General features: G+C 48.8%; 1 protein-coding gene across 1 annotated transcript; it reads right to left on the bottom strand.

The window, feature by feature from the left end:
- Positions 1-5: 5 nt before the first annotated feature.
- On the bottom strand, positions 6-15,951 carry egfl7 (EGF-like-domain, multiple 7; the record flags this gene model as incomplete). The annotated part of the gene is made up of 5 exons (XM_078208263.1): positions 14,863-15,951; positions 8,651-8,773; positions 5,872-5,984; positions 3,848-3,943; positions 6-50 (listed from the first exon to the last, which is right to left on the bottom strand). Coding segments are annotated over exons 1-5 (532 nt in total), but the record flags the coding sequence as incomplete, so codon positions are not given.
- Positions 15,952-19,645: the final 3,694 nt, after the last annotated feature.

Below are 19,645 nucleotides of genomic sequence, written 5' to 3'. Positions count from 1 at the left end.
AACGCAACGCTGCCTACACAGCGGGACGTGGGTACGGCACTCATCAACATCTACATGGCGGTGGGAGCGAGAGGTGGGGGGAACACAAGATGACAAACAGAGGTGATCAGAATGTGTATCCGGTCTCTGGACGCAATGTCAAGAGATGTCACTGCGACCCCACCTCCCCCCCTCCCTAATCTCACCTCCGGAACAGCGCCCGGCTTCACCCCAGGCCCAGCTCAAATCCTGCTGAAACCATCCTCCCATTATCCCAACTCACTCCCGGCGGCTTTCCCACCTTCTCCCAAGGTCACCCAACGCTCTGCTTAGGGTGGATTGGCCAATGCTAAATTACCCATTAGTGTCCCAGGATGTGCGGGTTAGGGGGATTGGCCATGCTAAATTGTCCCTTAGTGTCCCGGGATGTGTAGGTTAGGGGGATTGGCCATGCTAAATTGTCCCTTAGTGTCCCAGGATGTGTAGGTTAGGGTGGATTGGCCATGCTAAATTGACCAGTGGAGTGCCCCAGGGATCTGTTCTGGGACCCTTGCTGTTTGTCATTTTCATAAATGACCTGGATGAAGAAGTGGAGGGATGGGTTGGTAAGTTTGCTGACGACACCAAGGTAGGTGGTGTTGTGGATAGTTTGGAGGGATGTCAGAAGTTGCAGCGAGACATAGATAGAATGCAAGACTGGGCGGAGAAGTGGCAGATGGACTTCAACCCGGATAAGTGTGTGGTGATCCATTTTGGCAGATCCAATGGGATGAAGCAGCAGTATAATATGAAGGGTACCATTCTTAGCAGTGTAGAGGATCAGAAGGACCTTGGGGTCCGGGTCCATAGGACTCTTAAATCGGCCTCGCAGGTGGAGGATGCGGTCAAGAAGGCGTACGGCGTACTAGCCTTCATTAATCGAGGGATTGAGTTTAGGAGTCGGGAGATAATGCTGCAGCTTTATAGGACCCTGGTTAGACCCCACTTGGAGTACTGCGCGCAGTTCTGGTCACCTCATTACAGGAAAGATGTTGAAGCCATTGAAAGGGTGCAGAGGAGATTTACAAGGATGTTGTCTGGATTGGGGGGCATGCCTTATGAGGATAGGTTGAGGGAGCTTGGTCTCTTCTCCCTGGAGAGACGAAGGATGAGAGGTGACCTGATAGAGGTGTACAAGATGTTGAGAGGTATAGATCGGGTGGACTCTCGGAGGCTTTTTCCCAGGGCTGAAATGGTTGCTACGAGAGGACACAGGTTTAAGGTGCTGGGGGGTAGGTACAGAGGAGATGTCAGGGGAAAGTTTTTCACTCAGAGGGTGGTGGGTGAGTGGAATCGGCTGACGTCGGTGGTGGTGGAGGCAAACTCGTTGGGGTCTTTTAAGAGACTTCAGGATGAGTACATGGGATTTAATGGGATTGAGGGCTATAGATAGGCCTAGAGGTGGGGATGTGATCGGCGCAACTTGTGGGCCGAAGGGCCTGTTTGTGCTGTGGCTTTCTATGTTCTATGTATGTTCTATGTCCCTTAGTGTCCCAGGATGTGTAGGTTAGGGGGATTGGCCATGCTAAATTGTCCCTTAGTGTCCCAGGATGTGTAGGTTAGGGGGATTGGCCATGCTAAATTGTCCCTTAGTGTCCCAGGATGTGTAGGTCAGGGGGATTGGCCATGCTAAATTGTCCCTTAGTGTCCCAGGATGTGTAGGTTAGGGTGGACTGGCCATGCTAAATTGTCCCTTAGTGTCCCAGGATGTGTAGGTTAGGGTGGATTGGCCATGCTAAATTGTCCCTTAGTGTCCCAGGATGTGTAGGTTAGATGGATTGGCCATGCTAAATTGTCCCTTAGTGTCCCAGGATGTGTAGGTTAGGGGGATTGGCCATGCTAAATTGCCCCTTAGTGTCCCGGGATGTGCAGGTTAGGGCGATTGGCCATGCTAAATTGTCCCTTAGTGTCCCGGGATGTGTAGGTTAGGGTGGATTGGCCATGCTAAATTGTCCCTTAGTGTCCCAGGATGTGTAGGTTAGGGTGGATTGGCCATGCTAAATTGTCCCTTAGTGTCCCAGTATGTGTAGGTTAGATGGATTGGCCATGCTAAATTGCCCCTTAGTGTCCCGGGATGTGCAGGTTAGGGCGATTGGCCATGCTAAATTGTCCCTTAGTGTCCCGGGATGTGTAGGTTAGGGTGGATTGGCCATGCTAAATTGTCCCTTAGTGTCCCAGGATGTGTAGGTTAGATGGATTGGCCATGCTAAATTGCCCCTTAGTGTCCCAGGATGTGTGGGTTAGGGTGGATTGGCCATGCTAAATTGTCCCTTAGTGTCCCAGGATGTGTAGGTTAGGGGGATTGGCCATGCTAAATTGTCCCTTAGTGTCCCAGGATGTGTAGGTTAGATGGATTGGCCATGCTAAATTGTCCCTTAGTGTCCCAGGATGTGTAGGTTAGGAGGATTGGCCATGCTAAATTGTCCCTTAGTGTCCCGGGATGTGTAGGTTAGGGGGGATTGGCCATGCTAAATTGTCCCTTAGTGTCCCGGGATGTGTAGGTTAGAGGGATTGGCCATGCTAAATTACCCCTTAGTGTCCCAGGATGTGTAGGTTAGGGGGGATTGGCCATGCTAAATTGTCCCTTAGTGTCCCAGGATGTGTAGGTTAGGTGGATTGGCCATGCTAAATTGTCCCTTAGTGTCCCAGGATGTGCAGGTTAGGGGGATTGGCCATGCTAAATTGTCCCTTAGTGTCCCGGGATGTGTAGGTTAGGGGGATTGGCCATGCTAAATTGTCCCTTAGTGTCCCAGGATGTGGAGGTTAGGTGGATTGGCCATGCTAAATTGTCCCTTAGTGTCCCAGGATGTGCAGGTTAGGGTGGATTGGCCATGCTAAATTGTCCCTTAGTGTCCCGGGATGTGTAGGTTAGGGTGGATTGGCCATGCTAAATTACCCCTTAGTGTCCCGGGATGTGTAGGTTAGGGTGGATTGGCCATGCTAAATTACCCCTTAGTGTCCCAGGATGTGCAGGTTAGGGTGGATTGGCCATGCTAAATTGCCCCTTAGTGTCCCGGGATGTGTAGGTTAGGGTGGATTGGCCATGCTAAATTGTCCCTTAGTGTCCCGGGATGTGTAGGTTAGGGTGGATTGGCCATGCTAAATTGTCCCTTAGTGTCCCAGGATGTGTAGGTTAGGGTGGATTGGCCATGCTAAATTGTCCCTTAGTGTCCCGGGATGTGTAGGTTAGGGTGGATTGGCCATGCTAAATTGCCCCTTAGTGTCCCGGGATGTGTAGGTTAGGGTGGATTGGCCATGCTAAATTGTCCCTTAGTGTCCCAGGATGTGTAGGTTAGGGTGGATTGGCCATGCTAAATTGTCCCTTAGTGTCCCGGGATGTGTAGGTTAGGGTGGATTGGCCACGCTAAATTGTCCCTTAGTGTCCCGGGATGTGTAGGTTAGGGTGGATTGGCCATGCTAAATTGCCCCTTAGTGTCCCGGGATGTGTAGGTTAGGGTGGATTGGCCATGCTAAATTGCCCCTTAGTGTCCCAGGATGTGTAGGTTAGGGTGGATTGGCCATGCTAAATTGCCCCTTAGTGTTTAGAAGGAGATAAATATATTTCTAATAATAAACGGGATAAAGGGAAATGGGGAACATGTGGGGAGGTGGATTTGAGACCAGGGAGAGATCAGCCATGATCTGATTGAATGGCGGAACAGGCTGGTTGGGCTGAATGGCCTCCTCCTGCTCCTATGTTCCTCTGTACTTTCCCGCCTATCTGTGTATCATCTTTCCCAGTCAGGGTAACCTGTGACGTAACAGGACAGCTCGATGACCCCTCTGATAACCCCGAGCATTGACAGCGGCGACCAAGCTGACAGTTTACCTGTTGAGCAGGTCTTCCCAGCCCAGCCAGGGAGACAGACGCACGTATCCGGGTGGGAACAGGAGCCGCCATTCTGGCACGGTTTGGTACAGATCGCTGGGGGGGTGGGGGGGGGGGGGTGAAGAGAGAGACACGGGGTCAGAGACAGAACAAAAGGCCACTGCGTACACCTGGCACAGAGATCCCGGAATCGCGGGCAACCTGGGGCAATCCTGGAGATGGCAGTCAGGGTGGGAGGGAATCGGAATGAGACTCCAAACTTGAGAACTGTCCATCCAGGTCACTCCCAGGTTGTAACCTCCGGTTAGCCGCTCTCCACACCGACATTTCTATAGTGCCTTTCACTGCTTGGGCGCAGCCCAAAGCACCTTACAGCCAATGGGATGCAGCCACTGCGGCCCTGCAGGAAATGTGGCAGCCAATTTATGCACAGCAAGATCCCACGAAGACTAATTTGATAATGACCCAGATAACCTGCTTTTGTCGAGATGTTGATCGGGGGTAAACTATTGGTCATCTTTTTTTGGTCGTATGGACTTGAGTATCATGCAAAGAAGACATTTTGTCAAAGCTTTTCATCTTGCACTCATCAGAGCAACGCAAAAAATTGCAGTGACAGGGAAAGCATAATTTTACACTGAGAGGAGGATGCTGGTCGGCTGGCGACCAGACTCTTGATTGGTAGGAGGCGTTGCCATAGGAAATGCACCAGTTGATGGTGACTGACAGTTAACTGCCAAGCATTGCTTGTAATTTGAGACCAGGCTGGCCTGATTCAAGGCACTGCCCTGAGGAATGAACCAGCGAACGACTGTCACTTGTTTTACTTAGCTGAAGCAGGCACAACGAGTGTACCTGTCCTTCCTGCCTGCAGAGCCGAGGGCTCTGTGTATCCAAATATGCCGCTTCAGGTCCACACAAATGTGCCACTCTGAGCACCCCACTAACGATCCTAAATCGGTTGTTCGTTTAATTTTTCATGCACCAGGATAAGGCAGCAAATATCCAATCGTAAAATCACCAGGAATATGACACGCTGTGTCTGGGGGAACCTGGGATAATGCCGCTATCCAGAACGTTAGACAATGTGGCAACTCCTCAGCGCCTATCTCCTCCCCCGCCTCAATCTCCCCAACCCAATCCTCCAATCTCCCCCTCCCCCGATCTCCCCCTCCCCCGATCTCCCCCTCCCCCGATCTCCCCCTCCCCCGATCTCCCCCTCCCCCGATCTCCCCCTCCCCCGATCTCCCCCGATCTCCCCCGATCTCCCCCGATCTCCCACTCCCCCGATCTCCCACTCCCCCGATCTCCCACTCCCCCGATCTCCCACTCCCCCGATCTCCCACTCCCCCGATCTCCCACTCCCCCGATCTCCCACTCCCCCGATCTCCCCCTCCCCCGATCTCCCACTCCCCCGATCTCCCCCTCCCCCGATCTCCCCCTCCCCCGATCTCCCCCTCCCCCGATCTCCCCCACCCCCGATCTCCCCCTCCCCCGATCTCCCCCTCCCCCGATCTCCCCCTCCCCCGATCTCCCCCTCCCCCGATCTCCCCCTCCCCCGATCTCCCCCGATCTCCCCCTCCCCCGATCTCCCCCGATCTCCCCCTCCCCCGATCTCCCCCTCCCCCGATCTCCCACTCCCCCGATCTCCCACTCCCCCGATCTCCCCCTCCCCCGATCTCCCCCTCCCCCGATCTCCCACTCCCCCGATCTCCCACTCCCCCGATCTCCCACTCCCCCGATCTCCCACTCCCCCGATCTCCCACTCCCCCGATCTCCCACTCCCCCGATCTCCCACTCCCCCGATCTCCCACTCCCCCGATCTCCCCCTCCCCCGATCTCCCCCTCCCCCGATCTCCCCCTCCCCCGATCTCCCCCTCCCCCGATCTCCCACTCCCCCGATCTCCCACTCCCCCGATCTCCCACTCCCCCGATCTCCCCCTCCCCCGATCTCCCCCTCCCCCGATCTCCCCCTTCCCCGATCTCCCCCTTCCCCGATCTCCCCCTCCCCCACACCGGCTCACCAATGTCACAGTTCACTGTGTGTTCCTCTGCCTTCCTCCATCCTGGACAACACTCGTAGACGGTCTGATAGACAACCCGCCCGACCTCCCGACTCGACATCCTGTAGAAGGTCCTGAGGGCAAGAAAACAGCTGACAATCTGATTGGGACAAAGGTGGGGGAAGGGGAACAGAGGGAGAGAGGGAGAAAGAAACTGAGAGAAAGACAGAGACAGATGGTCAATACTGAGGGAGTGCCGCACTGTCAGAGGGTCAGTACTGAGGGAGTGCCGCACTGTCAGAGGGTCAGTGCTGAGGGAGTGCCGCACTGTCAGAGGGTCAGTACTGAGGGAGTGCTGCACTGTCAGAGGGTCAGTACTGAGGGAGTGCTGCACTGTCAGAGGGTCAGTACTGAGGGAGTGCCGCACTGTCAGAGGGTCAGTACTGAGGGAGTGCCGCACTGTCAGAGGGTCAGTGCTGAGGGAGTGCCGCACTGTCAGAGGGTCAGTGCTGAGGGAGTGCCGCACTGTCAGAGGGTCAGTACTGAGGGAGTGCCGCACTGTCAGAGGGTCAGTGCTGAGGGAGTGCCGCACTGTCAGAGGGTCAGTGCTGAGGGAGTGCCGCACTGTCAGAGGGTCAGTACTGAGGGAGTGCCGCACTGTCAGAGGGTCAGTACTGAGGAAGTGCCGCACTGTCAGAGGGTCAGTGCTGAGGGAGTGCCGCACTGTCAGAGGGTCAGTGCTGAGGGAGTGCCGCACTGTCAGAGGGTCAGTGCTGAGGGAGTGACGCACTGTCAGAGGGTCAGTGCTGAGGGAGTGCTGCAGTGTCAGAGGGTCAGTACTGAGGGAGTGACGCACTGTCAGAGGGTCAGTACTGAGGGAGTGCTGCAGTGTCAGAGGGTCAGTACTGAGGGAGTGACGCACTGTCAGAGGGTCAGTGCTGAGGGAGTGCCGCACTGTCAGAGGGTCAGTGCTGAGGGTGTGCCGCACTGTCAGAGGGTCAGTACTGAGGGAGTGACGCACTGTCAGAGGGTCAGTGCTGAGGGAGTGCCGCACTGTCAGAGGGTCAGTACTGAGAGAGTGCCGCACTGTCAGAGGGTCAGTACTGAGGGAGTGCCGCACTGTCAGCGGGTCAGTACTGACGGAGTGCCGCACTGTCAGAGGGTCAGTACTGAGGGAGTGCCGCACTGTCAGAGGGTCAGTACTGAGGGAGTGCCGCACTGTCAGAGGGTCAGTACTGAGGGAGTGCCGCACTGTCAGAGGGTCAATGCGGAGGGAGTGCCGCACTGTCAGAGGGTCAGTGCTGAGGAAGGGACGCACTGTCAGAGGGTCAGTACTGAGGGAGTGCCGCACTGTCAGAGGGTCAGTGCTGAGGGAGTGCCGCACTGTCAGAGGGTCAGTGCTGAGGGAGTGCCGCACTGTCAGAGGGTCAGTGCTGAGGGAGTGCCGCACTGTCAGAGGTTCAGTGCTGAGGGAGTGCCGCACTGTCAGAGGGTCAGTACTGAGGGAGTGCCGCACTGTCAGAGGGTCAGTACTGAGGGAGTGCCGCACTGTCAGAGGGTCAGTACTGAGGGAGTGCCGCACTGTCAGAGGGTCAGTACTGAGGGAGCGCCGCACTGTCAGAGGGTCAGTACTGAGGAAGGGACGCACTGTCAGAGGGTCAGTACTGAGGGAGTGCCGCACTGTCAGAGGGTCAGTACTGAGGGAGTGCCGCACTGTCAGAGGGTCCGTGCTGAGGGAGTGCCGCACTGTCAGAGGGTCAGTACTGAGGGAGTGCCGCACTGTCAGAGGGTCAGTGCTGAGGGAGTGCTGCACTGTCAGAGGGTCAGTTCTGAGGGGGTGCTGCACTGTCAGAGGGTCAGTGCTGAGGGAGTGCCGCACTGTCAGAGGGTCAGTACTGAGGGAGTGCCGCACTGTCAGAGTGTCAGTACTGAGGGAGTGCCGCACTGTCAGAGGGTCAGTACTGAGGGAGTGCCGCACTGTCAGAGGGTCAGTGCTGAGGGAGTGCCGCACTGTCAGAGGGTCAGTGCTGAGGGAGTGCCGCACTGTCAGAGGGTCAGTGCTGAGGGAGTGCCGCACTGTCAGAGGGTCAGTGCTGAGGGAGTGCCGCACTGTCAGAGGGTCAGTGCTGAGGGAGTGCCGCACTGTCAGAGGGTCAGTACTGAGGGAGTGCCGCACTGTCAGAGGGTCAGTGCTGAGGGAGTGCCGCACTGTCAGAGGGTCAGTGCTGAGGGAGTGCCGCACTGTCAGAGGGTCAGTACTGAGGGAGCGCCGCACGGTCAGAGGGTCAGTACTGAGGGAGTGCCGCACTGTCAGAGGGTCAGTACTGAGGGAGTGCCGCACTGTCAGAGGGTCAGTACTGAGGGAGTGCCGCACTGTCAGAGGGTCAGTACTGAGGGAGTGCCGCACTGTCAGAGGGTCAGTGCTGAGGGAGATACATCTCAGGCGAATAGAAAAGCTCCTGTCACAGCATTTCTAGATGAGTGAAGGACCGCCCCCTCAACTCTTTGCCCCACCCTAATCTTCCAATCCATACCTGTGGAAAATTGCAGATTGGTCGCTGGTGGTGGGATCTTGCTGTGTACCAACAGTTATGTTTCCCACATTGCACCATTTCACTAGGAGCGCAGCGAGAGCTGTAGTGTGGCTTCACCACTGGCTAGGATCTGAAGCAGGTGTTTCTATGTTATCATGTGTGTCTTTCTCCTCCATTTTCCGGGATATGTGATTTTAGGGGTTCAGTTTCACACCCGCCCCCCCACTCGCCCCCCCCCGCCCCCCATTATCAGCCGCCCCTCTCACCTGTAGGTGCTGCAGGTCCGGTAGCCCTCGCACAGGGTGATGTACGGTTGATAGACAGGCTGGATGAAGGATTCAGTGTAAACCAACGGGACCAGCAGGGTCTGCCTGGAGCAGACACGGCGTCTGCACAGAGGAATAGAGACAGATAGGGGAGGTCAGTGCTTGTGCTGGGGAATCTGGGAATGGCGTGGGGTCAGGGTTCAGGGGTCACGGTGGAGAGAGTGCCCGGTGATTTGGTAGGGTCCTGGAAGCACAGGGCAAGGTGGGGCTCCGACAGTGGTGGCTGGGGTGAGGGGAGAGGATGGGGGGAGGGGATGGGGGGAGGTGAGGTGGGGGATGGGGGGATGTGGGGTGGGGATGGGAGGGTTGCTGGGGAGAGAATGGCTCAACCAAAACTGGGGCCTCGTGTAGGTTTTTTTACCGATACACCATAGAAAGCATTCTTTCTGGTTGTATCACAGCTTGGTCTGGGGCTCCTGCTCTGCCCAAGACCGCAAGAAACTACAAAAGGTCGTGAATGTAGCCCAATCCATCACACAAACCAGCCTCCCATCCACTGACTCTGTCTACACTTCCCACTGCCTCGGAAAAGCAGCCGCATAATTAAGGACCCCACGCACCCCGGGCATTCTCTCTTCCACCTTCTTCTGTCGGGGAAAAAGATACAAAAGTCTGAGGTCACGTACCGACCGACTCAAGAACAGCTTCTTCCCTGCTGCTGTCAGACTTTTGAATGGACCTACCTCGCATTAAGTTGATCTTTCTCTACACCCTAGCTATGACTGTAACAATACATTCTGCACTCTCTCCTTTCCTTCTCTATGAACGGTATGCTTTGTCTGTATAGCGCACAAGAACAAGGACAGGAATGGTTGGACGTTCCGGGGTATAGATGTTTCAGTAAGTGTAGGGAAGCTGGTAAAAGAGGTGGAGGAGTGGCATTGTTAATCAAGGATAGTTTAACGGCTGCGGAAAGGCACTTCGTGGGGGATCTGCACACTGAGGTAATATGGGCTGAAGTTAGAAATAGGAAAGGAGCGGTCACGTTGCTAGGAGTTTACTATAGGCCCCCAAATAGTAATAGAGATGTGGAGGAAGAAATTGCTAAGCAGATTATGGATATGTGTGGGGGTCACAGGGTAGTTGTCATGGGGGACTTTAACTTTCCAAATATTGATTGGAACCTTCGTAGGTCAAATAGTTCGGATGGGGCACTTTTTGTGCAGTGTGTGCAGGAGGGTTTCCTGACACAATATGTGGATAGGCCGACAAGAGGTGAGGCCACATTGGATTTGGTACTGGGAAATGAACCGGGCCAAGTGTTAGATTTGGTTGTGGGAGAGCACTTTGGAGATAGTGACCACAGTTCGGTGTCTTTTGTTATTGCAATGGAGAGGGATAGGGCTGTACGGCAGGGCAAGGTTTGCAATTGGGGGAGAGGTAATTATGATGCGATTAGGCAAGAATTAGGGGGCATAAGATGGGAACAGAAACTGTCAGGGAAAGGAACTAATGAAAAGTGGAACTTTTTCAAGGAACAAATACTGGGTGTCCTTGATAGGTATGTCCCTGTCAGGCAGGGAGGAAATGGCCGAGTGAGGGAACCATGGTTCACGAAAGAGGTGGAATGTCTTGTGAAAAGGAAGAGGGAAGCTTATGTAGGGATGAGGAAACAAGGTTCAGATGGCTCGATTGAGGGTTACAAGTTAGCAAGGAACGAGCTGAAAAAGGGGCTTAGGAGAGCTAGGAGGGGACATGAGAAGTCCTTGGCGGGTCGGATCAAGGAAAACCCCAAGGCTTTTTACTCTTATGTGAGGAATAAAAGAATGACCAGGGTGAGGTTAGGGCCGGTCAAGGACAGTAGTGGGAACTTGTGTATGGAATCAGTAGAGATAGGCGAGGTGATGAATGAATACTTTTCGTCAGTGTTCACCAAGGAGAGGGGCCATGTTTTTGAGGAAGAGAAGGTGTTACAGGCTAATAGGCTGGAGGAAATAGTTGTTCGGAGGGAGGATGTACTGGCAGTTTTGAATAAACTGAAGGTCGATAAGTCCCCTGGGCCTGATGAAATATATCCTAGGATTCTTTGGGAGGCAAGGGATGAGGTTGCAGAGCCTTTGGCTTTGATCTTTGGGTCCTCACTGTCCACGGGGATGGTGCCAGAGGACTGGGGAGTGGCGAATGTTGTTCCTCTGTTTAAGAAAGGGAATAGAAATGACCCTGGTAATTATAGACCGGTTAGTCTTACTTCGGTGGTTGGTAAATTGATGGAAAAGGTCCTTAGGGATGGGATTTACGACCATTTAGAAAGATGCGGATTAATCCAGGATAATCAGCACGGATTTGTGAAGGGCAAGTCGTGCCTCACAAATTGATAGAATTTTTTGAGGAGGTAACTAAGTGTGTTGATGAAGGTAGGGCAGTTGATGTCATATACATGGATTTTAGTAAGGCGTTTGATAAGGTCCCCCATGGTCGGCTTATGATGAAAGTAAGGAGGTGTGGGATAGAGGGAAAGTTGGCAGATTGGATAGGTAACTGGCTATCTGATCAAAGACAGAGGGTGGTGGTGGATGGAAAATTTTTGGACTGGAGGCAGGTTGCTAGCGGAGTGCCACAGGAATCAGTGCTTTGTCCTCTGCTCTTTGTGATTTTTATGAATGACTTGGAGGAGGGGGCTGAAGGGTGGATCAGTAAATTTGCGGATGACACCAAGATTGGTGGAGTAGTGGATGAGGTGGAGGGCTGTTGTAGGCTGCAAAGAGACATAGATAGGATGCAAAGCTGGGCTGAAAAATGGCAAATGGAGTTTAACCCTGATAAATGTGAGGTGATTCATTTTGGTAGGACTAATTTAAATGTGGATTACAGGGTCAAAGGTAGGGTTCTGAAGACTGTGGAGGAACAGAGAGATCTTGGGGTCCATATCCACAGATCTCTAAAGGTTGCCACTCAAGTGGATAGAGCTGTGAAGAAGGCCGAGAGTGTGTTAGCTTTTATTAACTGGGGGTTGGAGTTTAAGAGCCGTGGGGTTATGCTGCAACTGTACAGGACCTTGGTGAGACCACATTTGGAATATTGTGTGCAGTTCTGGTCACCTCACTATAAGAAGGATGTGGAAGCGCTGGAAAGAGTGCAGAGGAGATTTACCAGGATGCTGCCTGGTTTGGAGGGTAGGTCTTATGAGGTAAGGTTGAGGGAGCTAGGGTTGTTCTCTCTGGAGCGGAGGAGGCTGAGGGGAGACTTAATAGAGGTTTATAAAATGATGAAGGGGATAGATAGAGTGAACGTTCAAAGACTATTTCCTCGGGTGGATGGAGCTATTACAAGGGGGCATAACTATAGGGTTCATGGTGGGAGATATAGGAAGGATATCAGAGGTAGGTTCTTTACACAGAGAGTGGTTGGGGTGTGGAATGGACTGCCTGCAGTGATAGTGGAGTCAGACACTTTAGGAACATTTAAGCGGTTATTGGATAGGCACATGGAGCACACCAGGATGATAGGGAGTGGGATAGCTTGATCTTGGTTTCAGATAAAGCTCGGCACAACATCGTGGGCCGAAGGGCCTGTTCTGTGCTGTACTGTTCTATGTTCTGTGTTGTATGTTCTACTTTTCATTGTATCCCGATACATGTGACGATAATAAATCAAATCAAATCAAATCGGAATCAATATTTAACACTGTCCCACACAATCCGTCACCAAATAATTATTCAACAACCACACAGAGATCCCTTCCCATTCCACCTGCGCTGCCATCTTCTCGAGGGATAATTAGTGGTGGGTACCAAATGCCGAGCTTACCCATCGATGCCCACACCCCCGGGGTGATATAAAACAGTGCCCCCGAACTGGACAATCTCTGGCCGTGACTACCTGCCCACAGAGGCTCAGGGAAGAACCTCGCAGACAGATTTCTCCGAGATTCCAGCATTCCCAATTCCCATCGCTCCGCCTGTGGCAGTCGTGTCTGTGCCCTGAGCTCCGGAATTTCCTCCCGGAACCTCTCTGTCTCTGTCTCATTCGCTCTCTCGCTATAAAACACTCTTTGGAACTGACTGCTTTGACGAAGATTTTGGTTCCCCGTCACTGATCTGTCATGTGGCGCATCTTCAAGACAGCCTTCTTCATACAGCGATAGCACAGTCCCAAAGTGCGGACTCAGTAACTGTTACACCTCACCCTGTAACTGTTACACCTCACCCTGTAACCGTTACACCTCACCCTGTAACCGTTACACCTCACCCTGTAACTGTTACACCTCACCCTGTAACTGTTACACCTCACCCTGTAACTGTTACACCTCACCCTGTAACTGTTACACCTCACCCTGTAACTGTTACACCTCACCCTGTAACTGTTACACCTCACCCTGTAACCGTTACACCTCACCCTGTAACTGTTACACCTCACCCTGTAACCATTACACTGACCCTGTAACTGTTACACTGACCCAGTAACTGTTACACCTCACCCTGTAACTGTTACACCTCACCCTGTAATCATTACACTGACTCAGTAACTGTTACACCTCACCCTGTAACTGTTACACCTCACCCTGTAACCATTACACTGACTCAGTAACTGTTACACCTCACCCTGTAACTGTTACACCTCACCCTGTAACTGTTACACCTCACCCTGTAACTGTTACACCTCACCCTGTAACTGTTACACCTCACCCTGTAACTGTTACACCTCACCCTGTAACCATTACACTGACCCTGTAACCGTTACACTGACCCAGTAACTGTTACACCTCACCCTGTAACTGTTACACCTCACCCTGTAACTGTTACACCTCACCCTGTAACTGTTACACCTCACCCTGTAACTGTTACACCTCACCCTGTAACTGTTACACCTCACCCTGTAACTGTTACACCTCACCCTGTAACTGTTACACCTCATCCTGTAACTGTTACACTGACCCTGTAACTGTTACACCTCACCCTGTAACTGTTACACCTCACCCTGTAACTGTTACACCTCACCCTGTAACTGTTACACCTCACCCTGTAACTGTTACACCTCACCCTGTAACTGTTACACCTCACCCTGTAACTGTTACACCTCATCCTGTAACTGTTACACCTCACCCTGTAACTGTTACACTGACCCTGTAACCATTACACTGACTCAGTAACTGTTACACCTCACCCTGTAACTGTTACACCTCACCCTGTAACTGTTACACCTCACCCTGTAACTGTTACACCTCACCCTGTAACTGTTACACCTCACCCTGTAACTGTTACACCTCACCCTGTAACTGTTACACCTCAGCCTGTAACTGTTACACCTCACCCTGTAACTGTTACACTGACCCTGTAACCATTACACTGACTCAGTAACTGTTACACCTCACCCTGTAACTGTTACACCTCACCCTGTAACTGTTACACTGACCCTGTAACTGTTACACCTCACCCTGTAACTGTTACACCTCACCCTGTAACTGTTACACCTCACCCTGTAACTGTTACACCTCACCCTGTAACTGTTACACCTCACCCTGTAACTGTTACACCTCACCCTGTAACTGTTACACTGACCCTGTAACTGTTACACCTCACCCTGTAACTGTTACACCTCACCCTGTAACTGTTACACCTCACCCTGTAACTGTTACACCTCAACCTGTAACTGTTACACTGACCCTGTAACTGTTACACCTCACCCTGTAACTGTTACACCTCACCCTGTAACTGTTACACCTCACCCTGTAACTGTTACACCTCACCCTGTAACTGTTACACTGACCCTGTAACTGTTACACCTCACCCTGTAACTGTTACACCTCACCCTGTAACTGTTACACCTCACCCTGTAACTGTTACACCTCACCCTGTAACCATTACACTGACTCAGTAACTGTTACACCTCACCCTGTAACTGTTACACCTCACCCTGTAACTGTTACACCTCACCCTGTAACTGTTACACCTCACCCTGTAACTGTTACACCTCACCCTGTAACTGTTACACCTCACCCTGTAACTGTTACACCTCACCCTGTAACTGTTACACCTCACCCTGTAACTGTTACACCTCACCCTGTAACTGTTACACCTCACCCTGTAACTGTTACACCTCACCCTGTAACTGTTACACCTCACCCTGTAACTGTTACACCTCACGCTGTGAGTTGAGATTGGGCCGGGTTCAGCGCGGATGTATTGATGAGTTTGTCACCCTCACTCACTCACCCTCCTCGTGCCCGCTGACCGCTCACACCCACAATGCTGCCAGCGACAAGTCCCAGTGTCACCCAGAGCGTCCACATCCTGGCACCAGCTCCTTGCTCCCCTCCTGTTGCCTGTTGCTGGGGTCTCAGCTGTGATACTCTGTCAGGGTGAGACATCGAGAGGTTACGATGCTATTTCGGATTGGGGGAGGGGAGGGGGTACAGGCTGGAATGCACTCGCGCTCACACTCACAATCCTGTCTCGATCTAGTGAATCCATCTGTATACAGCATACAGTGAATAACAGAGACGAGAGAGTTACCCACCGGGTATTGTATAAACCCGGTGAATGCGGCTATCAACAGTGTTCCTATGTTACAATGTTCCTATGTTACAGTGTTCCTATGTTACAATGTTCCTATGTTACAGTGTTCCTATGTTACAATGTTCCTATGTTACAGTGTTCCTATGTTACAATGTTCCTATGTTACAGTGTTCCTATGTTACGTGTTCCTATGTTAGTGTTCCTATGTTACAGTGTTCCTATGTTAAAATGTTACTATGTTACAGATTTCCTATGTTACAGTGTTCCTATGTTACAATGTTACTATGTTACAGTGTTCCTATGTTACAATGTTCCTATGTTACAGTGTTCCTATGTTACGTGTTCCTATGTTAGTGTTCCTATGTTACAGTGTTCCTATGTTAAAATGTTACTATGTTACAGATTTCCTATGTTACAGTGTTCCTATGTTACAATGTTACTATGTTACAGTGTTCCTATGTTACAATGTTCCTATGTTACAGTGTTCCTATGTTACAGTGTTCCTATGTTACAGTGTTCCTATGTTACAATGTTACTATGTTACAGTGTTCCTATGTTACAATGTTCCTATGTTACAGTGTTCCTATGTTACGTGTTCCTATGTTAGTGTTCCTATGTTACAGTGTTCCTATGTTAAAATGTTACTATGTTACAGATTTCCTATGTTACAGTGTTCCTATGTTACAATGTTACTATGTTACAGTGTTCCTATGTTACAATGTTCCTATGTTACAGTGTTCCTATGTTACGTGTTCCTATGTTAGTGTTCCTATGTTACAGTGTTCCTATGTTAAAATGTTACTATGTTACAGATTTCCTATGTTACAGTGTTCCTATGTTACAATGTTACTATGTTACAGTGTTCCTATGTTACAGTGTTCCTATGTTACAGTGTTCCTATGTTACAGTGTTCCTATGTTACGTGTTCCTATGTTAGTGTTCCTATGTTACAGTGTTCCTATGTTAAAATGTTACTATGTTACAGATTTCCTATGTTACAGTGTTCCTATGTTACAATGTTACTATGTTACAGTGTTCCTATGTTACAGTGTTCCTATGTTAGTGTTACTATGTTACAGTGTTCCTATGTTACAGTGTTCATATGTTACAATGTTACAGTGCTCCTATGTTACAGTGTTCCTATGTTACAGTGTTCCTATGTTACAATGTTCCTATGTTACAATGTTCGTATGTTACAGTGTTACGTTACAGTGTTCCTATGTTACAGCGTTCCTATGTTACAGTGTTCCTATGTTACAAAGTTCTTATGTTAGCGTTCCTATGTTACAGTGTTCCTATGTTACAATGTTCCTATGTTACAGTGTTCCTCTGTTACAGTGTTCCTATGTTACAATGTTCTAATGTTACAATGTTGCTATGTTACAATGTTCCTATGTTACAGTGTTCCTAAGTTACAGTGTTCCTATTTTACAGTGTTCCTATGTTACAATGTTCCTATGTTACAGTGTTCCTATGTTACAGTGTTCCTAAGTTACAGTGTTCCTATATTACAATGTTCCTATGTTACAGTGTTCCTAAGTTACAGTGTTCCCATGTTACAGTGTTCCCATGTTACCGTGTTCCCATGTTACAGTGTTCCTATGTTACAGTGTTCCTATGTTACAGTGTTCCTATGTTAGTGTTACTATGTTACAGTGTTCCTATGTTACAGTGTTCATATGTTACAATGTTACAGTGCTCCTATGTTAGTGTTCCTATGTTACAGTGTTCCTATGTTACAGTGTTCCTATGTTACAGTGTTCCTATGTTACAATGTTCCTATGTTACAATGTTCGTATGTTACAGTGTTACGTTACAGTGTTCCTATGTTACAGCGTTCCTATGTTACAGTGTTCCTATGTTACAAAGTTCTTATGTTAGCGTTCCTATGTTACAGTGTTCCTATGTTACAATGTTCCTATGTTACAGTGTTCCTCTGTTACAGTGTTCCTATGTTACAATGTTCTAATGTTACAATGTTCCTATGTTACAATGTTCCTATGTTACAGTGTTCCTAAGTTACAGTGTTCCTATTTTACAGTGTTCCTATGTTGCAATGTTCCTATGTTACAGTGTTCCTATGTTACAGTGTTCCTAAGTTACAGTGTTCCTATATTACAATGTTCCTATGTTAGTGTTCCTAAGTTACAGTGTTCCCATGTTACAGTGTTCCCATGTTACCGTGTTCCCATGTTACAGTGTTCCTATGATACAGTGTTCCTATGTTACAGTGTTCCTATGTTAGTGTTACTATGTTACAGTGTTCCTATGTTACAGTGTTCATATGTTACAATGTTACAGTGCTCCTATGTTACAGTGTTCCTATGTTACAGTGTTCCTATGTTACAGTGTTCCTATGTTACAGTGTTCCTATGTTACAGTGTTCCTATGTTACAATGTTCGTATGTTACAGTGTTACGTTACAGTGTTCCTATGTTACAGCGTTCCTATGTTACAGTGTTCCTATGTTACAAAGTTCTTATGTTAGCGTTCCTATGTTACAGTGTTCCTATGTTACAATGTTCCTATGTTACAGTGTTCCTCTGTTACAGTGTTCCTATGTTACAATGTTCTAATGTTACAATGTTCCTATGTTACAATGTTCCTATGTTACAGTGTTCCTAGGTTACAGTGTTCCTATTTTACAGTGTTCCTATGTTACAATGTTCCTATGTTACAGTGTTCCTATGTTACAGTGTTCCTAAGTTACAGTGTTCCTATATTACAATGTTCCTATGTTACAGTGTTCCTAAGTTACAGTGTTCCCATGTTACAGTGTTCCCATGTTACCGTGTTCCCATGTTACAGTGTTCCTATGTTACAGTGTTCCTATGTTACAGTGTTCCTATGTTACAGTGTTCCCATGTTAGTGTTCCTATGTTACAGTGTTCCTATGTTACAATGTTCCTATGTTACAATGTTCCTATGTTAGTGTTCCTATGTTAGTGTTCCCATGTTACAATGTCCCTATGTTACAGTGTTCCTATGTTACAATGTTCCCATGTTACAATGTCCCTATGTTACAGTGTTCCTATGTTACAGTGTTGCTATGTTACAATGTTCCTATGTTAGTATTCCTATGTTAGTGTTCCTATGTTGCAATGTTCCCATGTTACAATGTTCCTATGTTACACTGTTCCTATGTTACAATGTTCCCATGTTACAATGTTCCCATGTTACAATGTTCCTATGTTACAGTGTTCCTATGTTACAGTGTTGCTATGTTACGGTGTTGCTATGTTACACTGTTCCTATGTTACAATGTTCCCATGTTACAATGTTGCTATGTTACAGTGTTCCTATGTTACAATGTTCCCATGTTACAATGTTCCTATGTTACAGTGTTCCTATGTTACAGTGTTCCTATGCTACAATGTTCCTATGTTACAGTGTTTCTATGTTTCTCTGTTCCTATGTTACATTGTTCCTATGTTACAGTGTTCCTATGTTACAATGTTCCTATGTTACTCTGTTCCTATGTTACATTGTTCCCATGTTACAATGTTCCTATGTTACAATGTTCCTATATTACAATGTTCCTATGTTACATTGTTCCTATGTTACAGTGTTCCTATGTTACAATGTTCCTATGTTACAACATTCCCATGTTACAATGTTCCTATGTTAGTGTTCCTATGTTACAGTGTTCCTATGTTACTCTGTTCCTATGTTACATTGTTGCTATGTTACAATGTTCCTGTGTTACAATGTTGCTATGTTACAGAGTTCCTATGTTACATTGTTTCTATGTTACAGTGTTCCTATGTTACAGTGTTCCTATGTTACAATGTTCTTATGTTACAATGGTCTTATGTTACAGTGTTCCTATGTTACAATGTTCCTATGTTACAGTGTTCCTATGTTACAATGTTCCTATATTACAGTGTTCCTATGTTAGTGTTCCTATGTTAGTGTTTCTACATTACAATGTTCCTATGTTACAGTGTTCCTCTGTTACAGTGTTCCTATGTTACAGTTTTCCTTTGTTAGTGTTCCTATGTTACTATGTTACAATGTTCCTATGTTACAATGGTCTTATGTTACAGTGTTCCGATGTTACAGTGTTCCTATGTTAGTGTTCTTATGTTACTATGTTACTATGTTACAGTGTTCCTATGTTACAATGTTCCTATGTTACAGTGTTCCTGTTACAGTGTTCCTATGTTACAGTGTTCCTATGTTACAGTGTTCCTATGTTACAGTGTTCCTATGTTAGTGTTTCTGCGTTACACTGTTCCTATGTTTCGTGTTCCTATGTCACAATGTTCGCATGTTACAATGTTCCTATGTTACAGTGTTCTTATGTTACAGTGTTCCTATGTTACAATGTTCCTATGTTACAATGTTCCTATGTTACAGTGTTCCTATGTTACAGTGTTCCTCTGTTACAATGTTCTAATGTTACAATGTTCCTATGTTACAATGTTCCTATGTTACAATGTTCCTATGTTACAGTGTTCCTAAGTTACAGTGTTCCTAT

Source organism: Mustelus asterias, unplaced genomic scaffold, assembly GCF_964213995.1.
Source record: "Mustelus asterias unplaced genomic scaffold, sMusAst1.hap1.1 HAP1_SCAFFOLD_3407, whole genome shotgun sequence".
NCBI classification, from domain to species: domain Eukaryota; kingdom Metazoa; phylum Chordata; class Chondrichthyes; order Carcharhiniformes; family Triakidae; genus Mustelus; species Mustelus asterias.
Note: the sequence above shows the minus strand (reverse complement) of the source record. Positions and strands in the feature narration are given on the sequence as shown.